Source organism: Mus musculus, chromosome 12 (genome assembly GCF_000001635.26).
Source record: "Mus musculus strain C57BL/6J chromosome 12, GRCm38.p6 C57BL/6J".
Lineage (NCBI taxonomy): Eukaryota > Metazoa > Chordata > Mammalia > Rodentia > Muridae > Mus > Mus musculus.
The window spans coordinates 115,516,196-115,530,943 of record NC_000078.6 but is presented as its reverse complement, the minus strand read 5'-3'; the positions used below and the strand labels follow the sequence as shown (position 1 = coordinate 115,530,943).

General features: G+C 39.9%; 2 pseudogenes and 1 further gene; 2 read left to right on the top strand and 1 right to left on the bottom strand.

Moving 5' to 3' along the window:
* Igh (immunoglobulin heavy chain complex) overlaps window positions 1-14,748 on the top strand; it is a 2,751,187-nt gene that overhangs the window by 479,011 nt on the left and 2,257,428 nt on the right.
* Window positions 3,985-4,593, bottom strand: Gm18340 (predicted gene, 18340; annotated as a pseudogene).
* Ighv8-10 (immunoglobulin heavy variable V8-10) lies at window positions 11,304-11,604 on the top strand (annotated as a pseudogene). The gene is given in 1 exon segment: window positions 11,304-11,604. A coding segment is annotated over 1 exon segment (301 nt).

Sequence of the window (14,748 nt, the reverse complement as noted above, 5' to 3'; positions counted from 1 at the left end):
TTTTTACTGCTAAGAACAGACACCATGACTGAGACAATTCTTACAAAATACACTATTTAGATGGGGCTAGCTGGCTTACAGGTTTAGAGGTTCAGTCCAGAATCATCAAGGACGGATAGCATGACATCATTCAGGCAGCATGGTGAAAGTAGACCTGAGAATTCTGTATCTTAATCTGAATAGTGATAGCAGAATACTGTCTTCCAGGCTGCTGAGAGTTTTATAGCCTACACCGAGAGTGACACACATACTCCAACAGGGCCACAACTTCTAAGCATACCACTGTCTCGGCTGAATATATAAAAACCATCAAATTTCACTTCATGGTCCCCATTGGTTTGTTCAAACATTTGATTCTATGGGGAAATTACCTAATATATAATGCAAATATATATTTAAACCAACTTGGAATGTCCTCATAGTCTATTGTCACCTAAACAATGTGAAAAGTCCAAAGCTCAAAGTCTCCCCTCAGATTAATCCAGTCACTTAACTGTAATTCCCAAAGCAAGACAGGAATCCAGCTTAGCATACTTCAAACTCTGCATCTCCATGGATGATGTCAAAGCAGTCTTCAGAACTCTGACTCCTTTTTCAACTTTGTTGACTGAAACAAACTTCTTTCTCCTGAGCTGGCTCCACTCCCTGTTAGCATCTTATGTTCTGGCATTTTAAGCATCTTGGGGTCTCCTAGGCTACTTCAATATTACAGCTTCATGTTTCAATATTTGGGATCCACACATGATCTTCTGGGATCCTAGTAAGGGCTGGTGTCACTTCTGAAGTTTTTCCCTCTGTAGCACTCTTAGCTCAGGTAGATCTTCTCCAGTCCCCCTGCTATTCTCAGTGATCATTCCATTGTAATAATATCTCTCATACAGTGGGGACTTCTGCTGCAACTAGACTTCACAAATAACCTTTAACATACTCTCTTCATGGTGCCATTCCTCAACTCTTTAGCTTGACCTGGTAAGACCTTATAATACCTTTTATACTGGACTCTAAATCCAGAGCCACATGACAAAAGCTGCTGAGTTCTGCTGGTTGCTGGGGCTGGAACATAGTCCCCTTGTTCTATCATATTTTCACTAGCTTTGTATTTTCCAACTTCTTCACTACCTAAGCTTGGCTGTCCTGGAACTTGCTCAGTAGACAGAGTTTGAATTCAGAGATCTGCAAGCCTATCTCCTAAGCACTAGGATTAAAGGTCTCATCTACCAATGCTGGATTTAAGTTTTTCTTCACCTAGAATGTGCTCTAGGTTGGCCTTGAACTCAGAGATCTTGTCTTTGCCTTCTGAGATTAAAGACCTGTAGTACCATGCGTAGACCTACACTTAACTTGCTGGGATTTGTCCCCAAATCACTACTCCCTTAATTCAATTTAATATCCTTGATCACAGGTTTCAGCCCCATTTCACTTCATGATGCCCCTTTAGTGCTCAAACCACATATTTTATATTTCCCTTTTCTCAGCTTGCTATGATTGTTTAAAATGCTCTTCATGAGATTCAAGCACAGAACAAAGTTTATGATGGGTGCAATTACTGAATCTCTTCACCTTAGACTCAGGGAGACTATTTAGACAAGGACAAAAATTAGCCACATTCTTTACCAAAAAACCACAAATGCATTCTCTAGGCCACATATTGAAATTCTTCTCCACCAGCAGAAACAAAGTCTTCCATATTCCTTCTAGGATGGCCCTTTAAGCCCCTCTTAAAGCATTCCAATGCCTTCTAAATCCAAAGTCCCCAAATCCACATTCTTCCAAACAAAAACATGGTCAGGCACATCAAAGCAATGTTCCAGTCCATAGTACCAAACTTCTGTCTTATAGCCCACATCCAGGTTGACACACCTACTCCAACAGAGCCACACCTTCTAATTGTGCCAGTCCCTGGGTGTAGAGCATACAAACTCTCATAATATACTTTATAATATTGTGCAAAAAATTCACAATATGGCAGAGACAATGGCTGACAAACACTGGATATCCATTGCTATTCAGGAGCCTCTCAGTTGCTTTTTCTAAGATTAGCATTACATTTACTCCTTCTGCCTTGACTTTGCCTGACAGACAGGCTTTCAAAGAAGTAGGGAAAATGGCTCCTGACACAAAGCCACATTAGGGTAATTCCTATATGATGGACAAAAGTAATACTAAATCACTTTTTACAGAACTCATTTATCAACTCAATGTTTGTGTGTGATAACTTAGGTAGATTCTGAGGTTATATGTTATTATCTAGTCTCATCAAAATGGTCCCAGTCTCAAATTTCCTGAAGAGATACCGATAGCTTAGATTCTAAGTTGAAGAATAGACAAATGGGACCTCATGAAATTGCAAAGCTTCTGTAAGGCAAAGGACACTGTCAAAAGGACAAAATGGCAATCAACAGATTGGGAAAAGATTTTTACCCATCCTGCAACTTATAGGGGGCTAATATCCAACATATACAAAGAACTAAAGAAGTTAGTCTCCAGAGAGCCAAATAGCCCTATTAAAAATGTGGTACAGAGCTAAAGAAAGAAGTCTCAACTGAGGAATATCAATCAGACAGATGAAATTAAAGAAATGTTCAACATCCTTCTTCATCAGGGAATTGCAAATAGATTCCACCTCACATAAATCAGAATTTCTAAAATTATATACTCAAGTGATAGTAGATGCTGATGAGGAGGTGGAGAAAGAGGAAAACTCCTCCAATGAATGCTGGTGGAATTACAAGCTGGTACACCAACTGTATGAGTCAGTCTGACAGTTCCTCAGAATACTTGACATAGTAATACATGAGGACCCAGCAATACCACACTTGGGAATGTACCCAGAAGATGCTCCAACATTAATAAGTGTACATGCCCCACTACGTTCATTGCAGCCTTATTTATAATAACCAGGAGCTGGAAAGCACTCAGATGTCCTTAAACAGAGGAACAAATACAGAAAATATGGGACAGTTACACAATGGACTAGTATTCTGCTATTAAAAATGATGGATTCATGAGATTCTTAGGCAAACGAATAGTATTAGAAAATATAATCGTGAGTGAGGTAACCCAATCACAAAAGAAAAAAAATAGTATGCACTCACTGATAAGTGGATATTAGCCCCAAACTCCAAATTACTAGGATACAATTCACAGACCACACAAAGCTCAGTAAGAAGGAGGACCAAAGTGTGGGTGCTTTGTTCCTTCTTACAAGGAGAACAAAATAGTCATAGCAGTAAATATGGAGATAAATTATAGAGAAGAGAGTGAAGGAAAGGCCACCCAGAGACTGTCCTACCTGGGGATTCATCCCATATACAATTACCAAACCCAGATACATTTGTGGATGCCAAGAAGTACATTTTGAAAGGAGCCTGATATGCCTGTCTCCTGAGAGGCCCTGTCAGAGCCTTACAAATACAGAGGCCTATATTCACAGTCAACTATTTTACTGCGCAAAAGAGTTACAGAAAGGAGTGAACAAGTTGCAGGTGTTTGCAACCCCACAGGAAGTACCAAAATATCAACCAACCAGACCCTGCCAGAACTTCCAGGGACTAAGTCATCAACAAAAGATTACACATGGCTCCATCTGCATATGTAGCAGAGGATGGCCTCGTCATGCATCAATCCGCAGAGAAGTCCTTGGTCCTATGAATGCTAGAGAGACGCCCCAGTGTAGGGGAACTGAGGATGGGGAAGTGGGAGTTGGTGGGTTGGTGGAGGAACATCCCCATAGAAGAAGGGGAAGGGAACATGTGATAGGGAATTTCTGAAAGGGGCATAATGTGGGAAAAGGAATAACATTTGAAATGTAAATAAAGAAAATATCAAATAAGCAGAAAAGTATTTTTTTTCTACAAAGAATCTCTTCAGCTATACAAGAATCTCTACAGTTTTATACTGAAACTAATGTTAAGTTGCACCTTCACATTCCTAGCAAAATAATTGCCTGAGCAGAGATACTCAACACTTTCAGACAGGCATTTATTCTTCCTCCTCATCTTCCTCCTCTTCATCTTCATAATCTTCTTCCTCCTTCTCTTCCTCATCTTTGCCTCATTCCTCTTCTTTGAGCTGTTGGCCTACCAGTACCCTTCTTTGGTACTTAACTTTTGCCCCTGGTATGGTTTACCACAATAGCCTTTTCAAACCTCTCCTTTTTGGTTATCTGCTTTCTGGTCATATGTTTGTTTATCTTTGGCAGATTTCTAAGGCCACATCTGATCCAGTTTCTTTGCAGTATCTCCAATAGACAGACCAGAGTGTTCACTTTTGATCTTTGGTTGTTGTTAGAGAAAAACAGAAAGAGGCAGACAGGGGTCTTTCCTGATCAATTGGATCTCCCCCACACTTTTTTTATCTTATCTCCTTTGGGAAGAACATAGTTCTTCATTTCCAAGTCATAACAAGATTTTTCTCTCTTGGCCAAATCTTTAAACTTCTGCTTTTCCTTTGCAGACAAGGTCTTCCATCACTTGTTTTTGGAGAACTCCCCAAAGTTGTCTCACATGTCATGTGCTCATCACAGCAGGTATACATGAAAAAATCGTACAAGGACATTTTGCTCTGCGGCTTGTTGGGGTCATGCTTGCCCATGATATCCACTTGGCATCTACCTGTCACGACCTCCACAGAAAGACTTCCTTCCCCAAGCTCTAGGGAGATCTGGTTTGGTGTCATTCCTCTACCCCTATCCTCAAGGTGAGATTTGACAGGGCTAGGAGAAAGGTATGAGAGGTGAGAGTCATTAGAGTGCATTATATAAGTGAGTGAAATTGTCAAAAATGGTATTTAATTAATGAAAACCAAATGAATAAATAAACAGCTAAGCCATTTCTTTCTCAAATAGAATTCTAAGACCTTAAAAACACAGACACACACACACAAAGACCCTTACTGGGATCAATCCCTAAGGTATTTCTCTCCCTTCTGGGCATCATATTTGCAACTCTGCATAGTTAGTACTGCTTTCTAACCTCTGTGAGCAGAAATTGAACAAGAATCATATAATCTTAAAAGGTCTGTGGGTCAGCTATGTTGATTCACATGAGGAGATACATAAGGGTTTGGCATGGTTATTTAAGGGGGATTCTGACACAGTTCCTGACCCTGGGCCGTTGCCAACCCATTGATCCTCATATCCCCCATCTGTGCTGGTGACTGCTCTTGGCTTGAAATTGATCTACTTTTGACTGCTTCACTGTCAACCTCACTTTCTGGGGAATATACTTCCCCTAATTACTCAGAGCAAGTCACTTCATAATAAATGAAACAGATGCACATCTCAGGAATGAGTGAGGCTGTGGAGGACAAGGAAAAGGATTTCTGTTTGGTATTCACGGCCATGGGAACAGATCTAGACAAAATAATCACAAAAGACATAAAAGCCAAAATGCTCCTCTGTAGAAAAAGTTCGTTGACTTGAATTTGGAAACATGAGTAGATACATGTACCATCCTGTCCAATGACTGCTGTAATAATTTGCTAGGATGAACTTGGGGATATCCAGGATAGAGAGTGAAGGTGGTCTCACGATTAAAAGGCATGAATAGAAAAAAATGGAATCTGTAAAATACAAGCAAATGACAGATTTATTTTATAGGAGAAAGACTTGTATATATGTAGAAACAAATAATATGTGAAGGAGAGTACACTAAGCTACGGAATCTTTAGGATGAGGAAATAAAGATTGGAGAACTTTAAAGACAATGTACAAGCATACAAACAGTTAGTAGTTTGTTCCCCTAGTTTCTTGTAAGATTCGGGATAACAAGGCTTACAGAGATATTAGAGAGAGCTGGCTGGCTTTATATGCAAAATATTAAATACTTTGTAAAAATTCATTTCTGTTGTTACATGAAAAGATTTATGAAGGACTGCGGTCTGCTGTACCAGGAAATCACAAGAGCTGTGCCCAGCTATCAGTGAAGAATAAGCTGTGTAACTCCTATAAGAAAATATTATTTTGCTTTGTGTTTAGTTTCTGTTTTAAGGAAACAGGGTTTGGAGCTGCAATGGTAGAATTTATGTAAATTTAAGGATTCTTATAATAATTATTAATAATGATCTAAGTCTTATGATGTAACTTTAGTAGAAAAAAGACTTGGTTCAGGCCCTTTGGATGGGAGAAAGAATGAAAGGAGAGAAGACAAAAGAATGAGAAAAAGCAGGAGGGCAAAAGGATGAGAAGAGAAGGAAGAATGCTGAGAATCCTTGGGTAAAGAGAGAGCACTTGATCACACTCCTCGAATCCACTGCTGTGATCCAGAGTCACTATTGAATTAGAGCCACTCTCATTCCCACCTTGCTTCATGACACACCTCATGCTCAGGTGGACCTCTGCACTGTGTGACGATGGCTCATGACTATTGGGAGGTGAGAGCCTCTTCATGGGTGCTCACCTTCAGGAAGAACCTATGTGCCCTGAAAGAAAAGGGGATTAGGTTGTCCTGAAAGAAAAAGGGGATTAGGACTTTACAAAGTGTGGTGCAGTTATGGAAGAATCCATCAGAATGTCAGTTTACCCATTCAATGACTAGTTCACTCTGAAGCAGAGCTCTACCACCACTAACATGGAGCTTTGAAGATACAGTGAGCAGGTTCCCTGTGTGCTCAAGAATAAGTCCCTTTGAGGATGAACAGGACCAGCAGGGGGTGGTGTAGATTCAACTTTCACTAAGAGAGAAACAGTAACAGGTGCAGAGAAACATCTGAAGAGTGAGAGTGAGGCAGTCCTAGGAGACTCCAAAGCTTCCTTTCCATATACCACACAACTTCAGTGACCATACAATACACGTGATGGAGCTCCTGTGACAAGACTACCAATTTAGGACATAAAAGTTCTTTGTCAAGTAATTGTGCATATGTTTTACTCATTGCTTATTAACCTAACTGGAAGGACAAAACCAATTTCATATGCAAATGACAGAATGACAGAGAATTTCAAACATGATGTGTCAAATGTTTGGTCATCACTATCATAGTCAGCTGCATTTGCAAATCTATCTGTAACTTCTTTCCACTGGCAGGATGGATTTTCTCAGTTGGAAAATATAATTGATTGTGACTTGCGAACAGAGATCTTGATGTCCCATTCACAATGTTGAACCAATGCAGCTCTGCTTGGAAAGTGTAGAACACCTGGGTCCCACTGCCACATAAAACCCTCAGCTCAGGGGAAGGAGAGAGGGAGAAGCTATGCACATTTCCACTGCCTGGTCTTCCTTACATTTTTATTTTCATCACATACTTTTCTGTATATTTTCCCCTAAAATGTTTTTTCTAAATTAGTAATATTAAGCCTCATATATGTTTTTTATTGACTTGGGGAAAAAGGACTCTGAAGGTAGTGAAGAGGTTACTTTATACCATATTAATACCAATTACATCAGAATATAGACAATGTTCCTTATAATCTTTGGATTCCAAGGTCTCCTTTACCTGTTTACAGCATTCCTGGCACTGGCTTCTTCAGTCTCCTGACTTGTGTTTTTGGATGAGAGCCCTTCAATCTGATGTGATGTTCCAGGTTTGTGCTAAATCCATCCTACTTTTCAGATGTACTCTTAGAACATTTAATTAGCTTGTCAAGAACGAGTTGTCCACTGTTAGAATTTTAGAATTCCAGGCCACTGGTTATACACCTGAGATTCCTAGAGTTTCTGATAAGAGATTCACTTTCTTTTCCCTGCCTGGATTAGATCTGGTAGCAGACTTTTCAAGTCATCTAAATGAATGTCTGGTTGCTGCTGTATTCTGTGCATGTTGGAATCCTTTTACTCACAACATCAATATATAGCATGCCTTTCTCACATGACTCCAATGGCAGTATTGCCATTCTCTATCCAAGTACTTGAGAGTGTCTGTAGGATGGGTTGGAAGTTCCACCTTAGTTATTACATGTTCAGTCTGCAGTGCTTTTCCCCCTTACATGTCCTTGTGATGAACATCGATACCCAGAAATACTTATGGCACTGATTAGAAAAACATAAATGCTCAAGTTGAGTTGGAAATAAGCTCTCTTGCTGAGTACGCTTGAGTACAGGAATTTTGAAAGCTGCAAAGTATATCAGTGAAATAATCTAAGTGACTAAGTTAATGTGACCCAAATTTAGAGAAATATTTTCTAATTTTTGAGCCCCAAGTAGCACGATGCTTTATATATAATTTTTTATAAAATCTTGTTTGATTATATTTGTGTATTTTAATTTTTGCAGCATGTTGTTCATATCTCTGTCTGTACATTTATGGACATGGACCCACAATTACTTCAAGCTCATGTGAAAAAGTCAGGAAAAATTTCTTCTTCCATTATAGCTTATATCACATTTTTATGCCCTCCAGGGACAAAGCATGTGAAGTTCAACATCTGTGATCCTGGTTAGATATGATAGTCAGTGTTTTGAAGAATCTCTTGTCTGACTTTCCAATATTCAGGATTCAGCAATATTTGTTTTTCTAGCACTATGGTCACTTCATCCAAATCTGGCTACTTAGCCTCTGTGTCATATATAGCAAAATCTTTGCCTTCTGTGGGCCCTTCCTCCCTTATGAGGATGTACATGATGATCTTTGATTCTCCTGAGGACAATGTCAGAAATTCTTCTATTTCAAGATACATAATTTACTCATAGATAAAAAGTCATGTTAAAATTAACAACCCACCTGGAAAAGGAACCTAATTGTCAGTGCAGGTCTTATTGCACATCTTATGCTATGGGTTCAGGCCCTCTGATGTCAGTCAGCATTCTGGGATTCGTTTCTCTTTCTTGTGTTAATAAAACTTTGTACTAAGATCTTATTTTATGGTATGGACATAACTTGATATTTTTATCTTTTAAACATCTGAAAATATGAAGATGTTTTATTCATGAAAGGAACTTGATTTATTTTGGCATAGACTTCTTTAATGAAATCAGTCATCTACTCAAGCTTGTTTTCCATATATTCAATCATGTTCATTCCAACAAACCACTGCATAAAGTTGATCAAAGTTAGAGAAATCTTATTATCTCTAACTTCTGAAACATCAATACTGATAAGAACAAAGAGGAATAATTGTGATTTAACATTTCTTAAGGTGCCACACACTTCAGTCGAGTCAGCTTGACAGGCCTAGAGACCTGGAAGCCACTCACGAGGCAGAGAGTTTCATGGAAACTTCCTCCTGGAGTCTGGTGTTCTCTTTAACACATATACACATTCTATTCCCGAGTTAGTCTGATTTATGGATCCACATGCTCTTTTTTAGTATTATCTTATTATAAGTGCCTTTTAAGATTGAATTCTGAGATAGCTAAGCCTTCACCAGTGTTCCAACGTCCTAGAAAGTCCTTGAGCTGACCATGGGCTTGGAATTCAGGAATAATGTTGCTTGTTCAGTGACATTCAGAATTGCCTCTGGTATTACACTATCACTAAGAATAAAAACCAAGTCGCTCCCATATACAGGAATTTACAATGGTTTAGGAAGTAGATCAGATCGGGTTGTGGTTTTAGAGTATTGCATTATTCATGAGATGGTTAGCTAGAACGGAACTCCCTAATTAGAACCATGACTTGGGTGTGAAAGCCCTTGCCCTAGGAGTGTAAAGACCTCACACCTGGCTTCTAAGACTATAGCTGACCTTATATAGGGCTGACTTTGTCTCAGTTGTTTTATTGCCCAGTTCCTGCCAGTCTTTGTGTTTAGATTACTTTGTTTTGTGTAACAGTCATTAAGCATCCAGTAACATCATTTGTACCTTGCCAATGTGTCACCTAACTTCCCTATTTTATTCTGTATAAAAAGTTTGATGCTCGATTTGACAAATTACATTCAGATTCTACACAACCTCTCCTGTGTGCATCTGTCTGTCATTCCATCTGATGCTTTGCCCACCTTCGAGTAGAGACCCATTCCATGTAGACAAAGGGGCCCAGAGGATCTGCGGCATTAAGACAGTGAAAAACTTCTGCCTTACAGAATCCTCTGACCACTGTGCCACTTTCCAAGATCATTAGCAACTGAGAGAATTGAATAAACGTCTCCATGCTTAGAATTTATGCTTTCTCCTCCTGATTTTAAAGTTGTAAAAAAATACAGGTTAATATAATGATGAAGCTACTGATTTTTGAATAGATGGTAATCTCAAATATGTGAGCCAGGAACCTGACACATCAATAAAGTTAATGAAATCACTCTCTTTCAGGGAATTATTGTATTCACATTGCCAGCATTGAGATTGTATATACTCTTACATTATGCAAGATTATACAATTACTGTGTCAATTTTGTGGAAAAATATATAGTGGTAAGATACCCAAAGAGTGTCATAAAGGTAGGAGTAAAATCTTATCTTTGAGTCTCATCTGTCCTCCATGGAAAATCATAGGGAAGTGATTCCTAGATGAGTGAACAGGGTCTGGATTCTTTGTGCTAAAGTGAGTGTCTCTCTCAAATCTACTGCATGCCAACATCACTCACCTGAAGAGGCTTATACTGAGGAACCAGGCCTTGTGTGTTACATACTCTCTGTGGGAAGCAGAAATGAACTCTCTTGAGGGTCCCTGCATCTCCCATCATGTGGGGAGCCGCCCTCACATTCGCTGTTACAAGATGGCGCTGACATCCTGTGTTCTAAGTGGTAAACAAATAATCTGCGCATGTGCCAAGGGTAGTTTTCCACTACGTGTGCTCTGCCTTCCTCGTGACGACAACTCGGCCGATGGGCTGCAGCCAATCGGAGTGACACGTCCTAGGCAGAGGATAATTCTCCTTAAAAGGGACGGGGTTTCGCCATTCTCTCTCTTGCACTCTTGCTCTGGCTCTTGCTTCTTGCTCCTGAAGATGTAAGCAATAAAGCTCTTGCGCTCTTGCCCTCGCTCTTGCGCTCTTGCGCTCTGGCTCCTAAAGATGTAAGCAATAGAGCTCTTGCTCTCTTGCACTCTTGCTCCTGAAGATGTAAGCAATAAAGTTTTGCCGCAGAAGATTCTGGTTTGCTGCGTCTTTTTTGGCCGGTCGAGAACGCGTGTAAGACCATCATAGATTCATATTCTTGAGTCCTAAAATTTAAGTATTCCATCAGAGGCAGCACTTGGGGTCAGAATGCAAATCTCTCCTTGATCCACTAAACCTTCGGTTGAAAATCCAAAGCCGGGCCTATGTATTCACAAGTGTGCAGATATGGACAGGCTTACTTCCTCATTCCTGCTGCTGATTGTCCCTGCATGTGATGGCCAAGGCTCCCCAAGGAATTAACTTTTCTCTCCTGACCTGTTCCAAACTTACCTTTTCATTTTTCTTTTTCTCCACAGATGTCCTGTCCCAAGTTACGCTTTAACAGTCTGGCCCTGGGAAATTGCAGCCCTCCCCGACCTTCAGTCTGACTTGTTCTTTCTCTGGGTTTTCACTGAGCACTTATGGAATGATGGTGAGCTGGATGTGTCAGCCTTCAGGGAAGGGTGTGGAGTGGCTGGCACACATTTGGTGGAATGATGATAAGGGCTACAACCCATCCCTGAGGAGCCGGCTGACAATCTCCAAAGATACCCCCAACACCCAGGTATTCCTTAAGATCTCCAGTGTGGTCACTGCAGATACTACCACATACTACTGTGCTTGAGGAGCTCATTGACACAGCCCCAGTTTTCAGCTGTACAGTATTTCAGGCTGGTGTCCAGCTCTGTTCCTTCCTATTATATCATAAGAGGGTATGGCCACAGTTTTCCTCTGGCCTCTGTGGTTTCCTGTTTCCTCTTAGGTTAAGAGCTTTCTCTTCCTGTTATTCACTCTAAGTCCCTGTTAATATCTTTATAAATGATTCTGCCTGTGTTTTTTTTAAAGCTGATGGCTGTTTGGTGACTACAGCAGGTGGTTCAGAGCTATGGTTCCACTCAGTCTTAGGCTTCAAATTCTCACAGCAACAGAGTATGATCACTGAGGAAACCATGTTTCATAATTCCATTGAGGAATCAGAGTGAGAAGAAGTGAGCCAGTTTCCAAACACAATCCTCTCCTCAAAGGAACCTGGAATTGTGAAATGGTAACCAGTCTCTTAGGTGGTGTTCTTAATCATCAAATACAGACACTTCCAAAAGGAACTTCTATTGGTTTGTGATCAACGAAAATATGGCCCAAGCAGAAGAGAAGGGAAAAATCATTCACTGTGAAAGCTGAATATAGAAAAATGGTGTAAATAAATATGTCCATTTATTCAAGGAAAGCTCCTGCATAGACATTGCAACAGATCAGCAAGTATGACGATCTTCATATTAGTTTAACTTAGGAGAATAATCTCATCTTGTCTATATATAATCTTATGGAGCCTGGATATTTGTGAATGGATTACATTATAAGAGGAGGATGTCTCTGTCAATCCAACTACTTAAATATGCATGCACTTCTGTACATAGCAACTTATGTGAGTCATCAGCTTCCAATATACTGATGTATGAAGTACAGCTTTATAGACATTACCCAGCACATCAGGGGTTCAGAAATGTCATGATAAAACCATTTAGCTCCTTGAATTGCAGGGATAAATGTTCCTTTATAGTCAGAAGTCATTGATTTCCTGAGGATGTTGCCATGTGAGCTAACAATTCACAGGATATCACATGGATTCAGACCAGTTATGGAAGAGAGAACATGCATTCAATTGATCCCCCTCTTCATATGCTTCAACATTAGGTGTATCCAAGTTTTGAACCTGAAGTTAGAACACAAATATACTTGAATAATCTGTATTTATGTAGAATGTATTGATGTTTAAATATATGTATACATACTTCAGATATTTAAATGCACATGATAACATATCCCTGCACAGTGCTATTATTTTCTCTCATTGTGAGGACAATATTTCATATCTGTCCTTCATTAGTGAAACATCAGCTCCTGAAATGCTTTACTGACATTCCCTGCCTAGAAATAAGACAACACTGAATTAGAAAGGTACACAGGAAGAGATAAAGCTTTCTAAGCATACATATTCTCCACCCATTAGGATCTTTTGAATGAAATTCTCTCAATTTTCGTATCTCATTAAATTCATGCAGTGTAGTAAAGAGATTGAGTTGCAAAATACATTGGCTTGATTTCTATTTCTTTCTCAATGTGATTTTTTTAAAAAGTTAACACTTTAGGAGTGCCACTCTAACTCTTCTTTCTATTGACCCCTGTATGTGAGGGTCCCAGGAATTCATCCATGGGAACATGGGGTGATCCATCTTCCCTTAAGATTCACTGTTGTTCTTCTGTCTTCAGCTTCTCTGGCCCAGTTACACCCTAATGAATACAACAAAGACCCTGCTCCCCCCCCACTCGTTTACACATTATTACAAATGGGAACTTTTGGAGGTGGATCCAACTGCCACTAGGAAAGAGAATGACTTTAATAGGATCATTGATGAAAATGTAGAAACAAATTAAATTTAGTCTCAGAGATATAAGCGACATTCTATAAGTAAACAGGAGCCATTTCTCAAAACACACCTGTCAACAAGCCCCTTCCGCTCCACTCGAGCCCCGGGCTACCTTGCCAGCGGAGTCGCCTGACACCCGCAAGGGCCCACACAGGATTCCACAAGGGATCCTAAGGCTCTAGTGAGTGGAACACAACTTCTGCCAGGAGTCCGGTTCGAACACCAGATATCTGGGTACCTTCCCTGCAAGAAGAGAGCTTTCCTGCAGAGAATACTCTACCCACTGAAACTAAGGAGAATCCTACCCTCCCAGGTCTGCTTATAGAGGCTAACAGAGTCAACTGAAGAACAAGCTCTTAACAGAGACAACTATAACAGCTAGCTTCAGAGATTACCAGATGGCGAAAGGCAAACGTAAGAATCCTACTAACAGAAATCAAGACCACTCACCATCATCAGAACGCAGCACTCCCACCCCACCTAGTCCTGGGCACCCCAACACAACCGAAAATCTAGACCCAGATTTAAAAACATTTCTCATGATGATGATAGAGGACATCAAGAAGGACTTTCATAAGTCACTTAAAGAATTACAGGAGAACACTGCTAAAGAGTTACAAGCCCTTAAAGAAAAGCAGGAAAACACAGCCAAACAGGTAGAAGTCCTTAAAGAAAAACAGGAAAACACATCCAAACAGGTAATGGAAATGAACAAAACCATACTAGAACTAAAAAGGGAAGTAGACACAGTAAAGAAAACCCAAAGCGGGGCAACGCTGGAGATAGAAACCCTAGGAAAGAGATCTGGAACCATAGATGCGAGCATCAGCAACAGAATACAAGAAATGGAAGAGAGAATCTCAGGTGCAGAAGATTCCATAGAGAACATCGACACAACAGTCAAAGAAAATACAAAATGCAAAAGGATCCTAACTCAAAACATACAGGAAATCCAGGACACAATGAGAAGACCAAACCTACGGATAATAGGAATTGATGAGAATGAAGATTTTCAACTTAAAGGGCCAGCTAATATCTTCAACAAAATAATAGAAGAAAACTTCCCAAACATAAAGAAAGAGATGCCCATGATCATACAAGAAGCCTACAGAACTCCAAACAGACTGGACCAGAAAAGAAATTCCTCCCGACACATAATAATCAGAACAACAAATGCACTAAATAAAGATAGAATATTAAAAGCAGTAAGGGAGAAAGGTCAAGTAACATATAAAGGAAGGCCTATCAGAATTACACCAGACTTTTCACCAGAGACTATGAAAGCCAGAAGAGCCTGGACAGATGTTATACAGACACTAAGAGAACATAAATGCCAGCCCAGGCTAA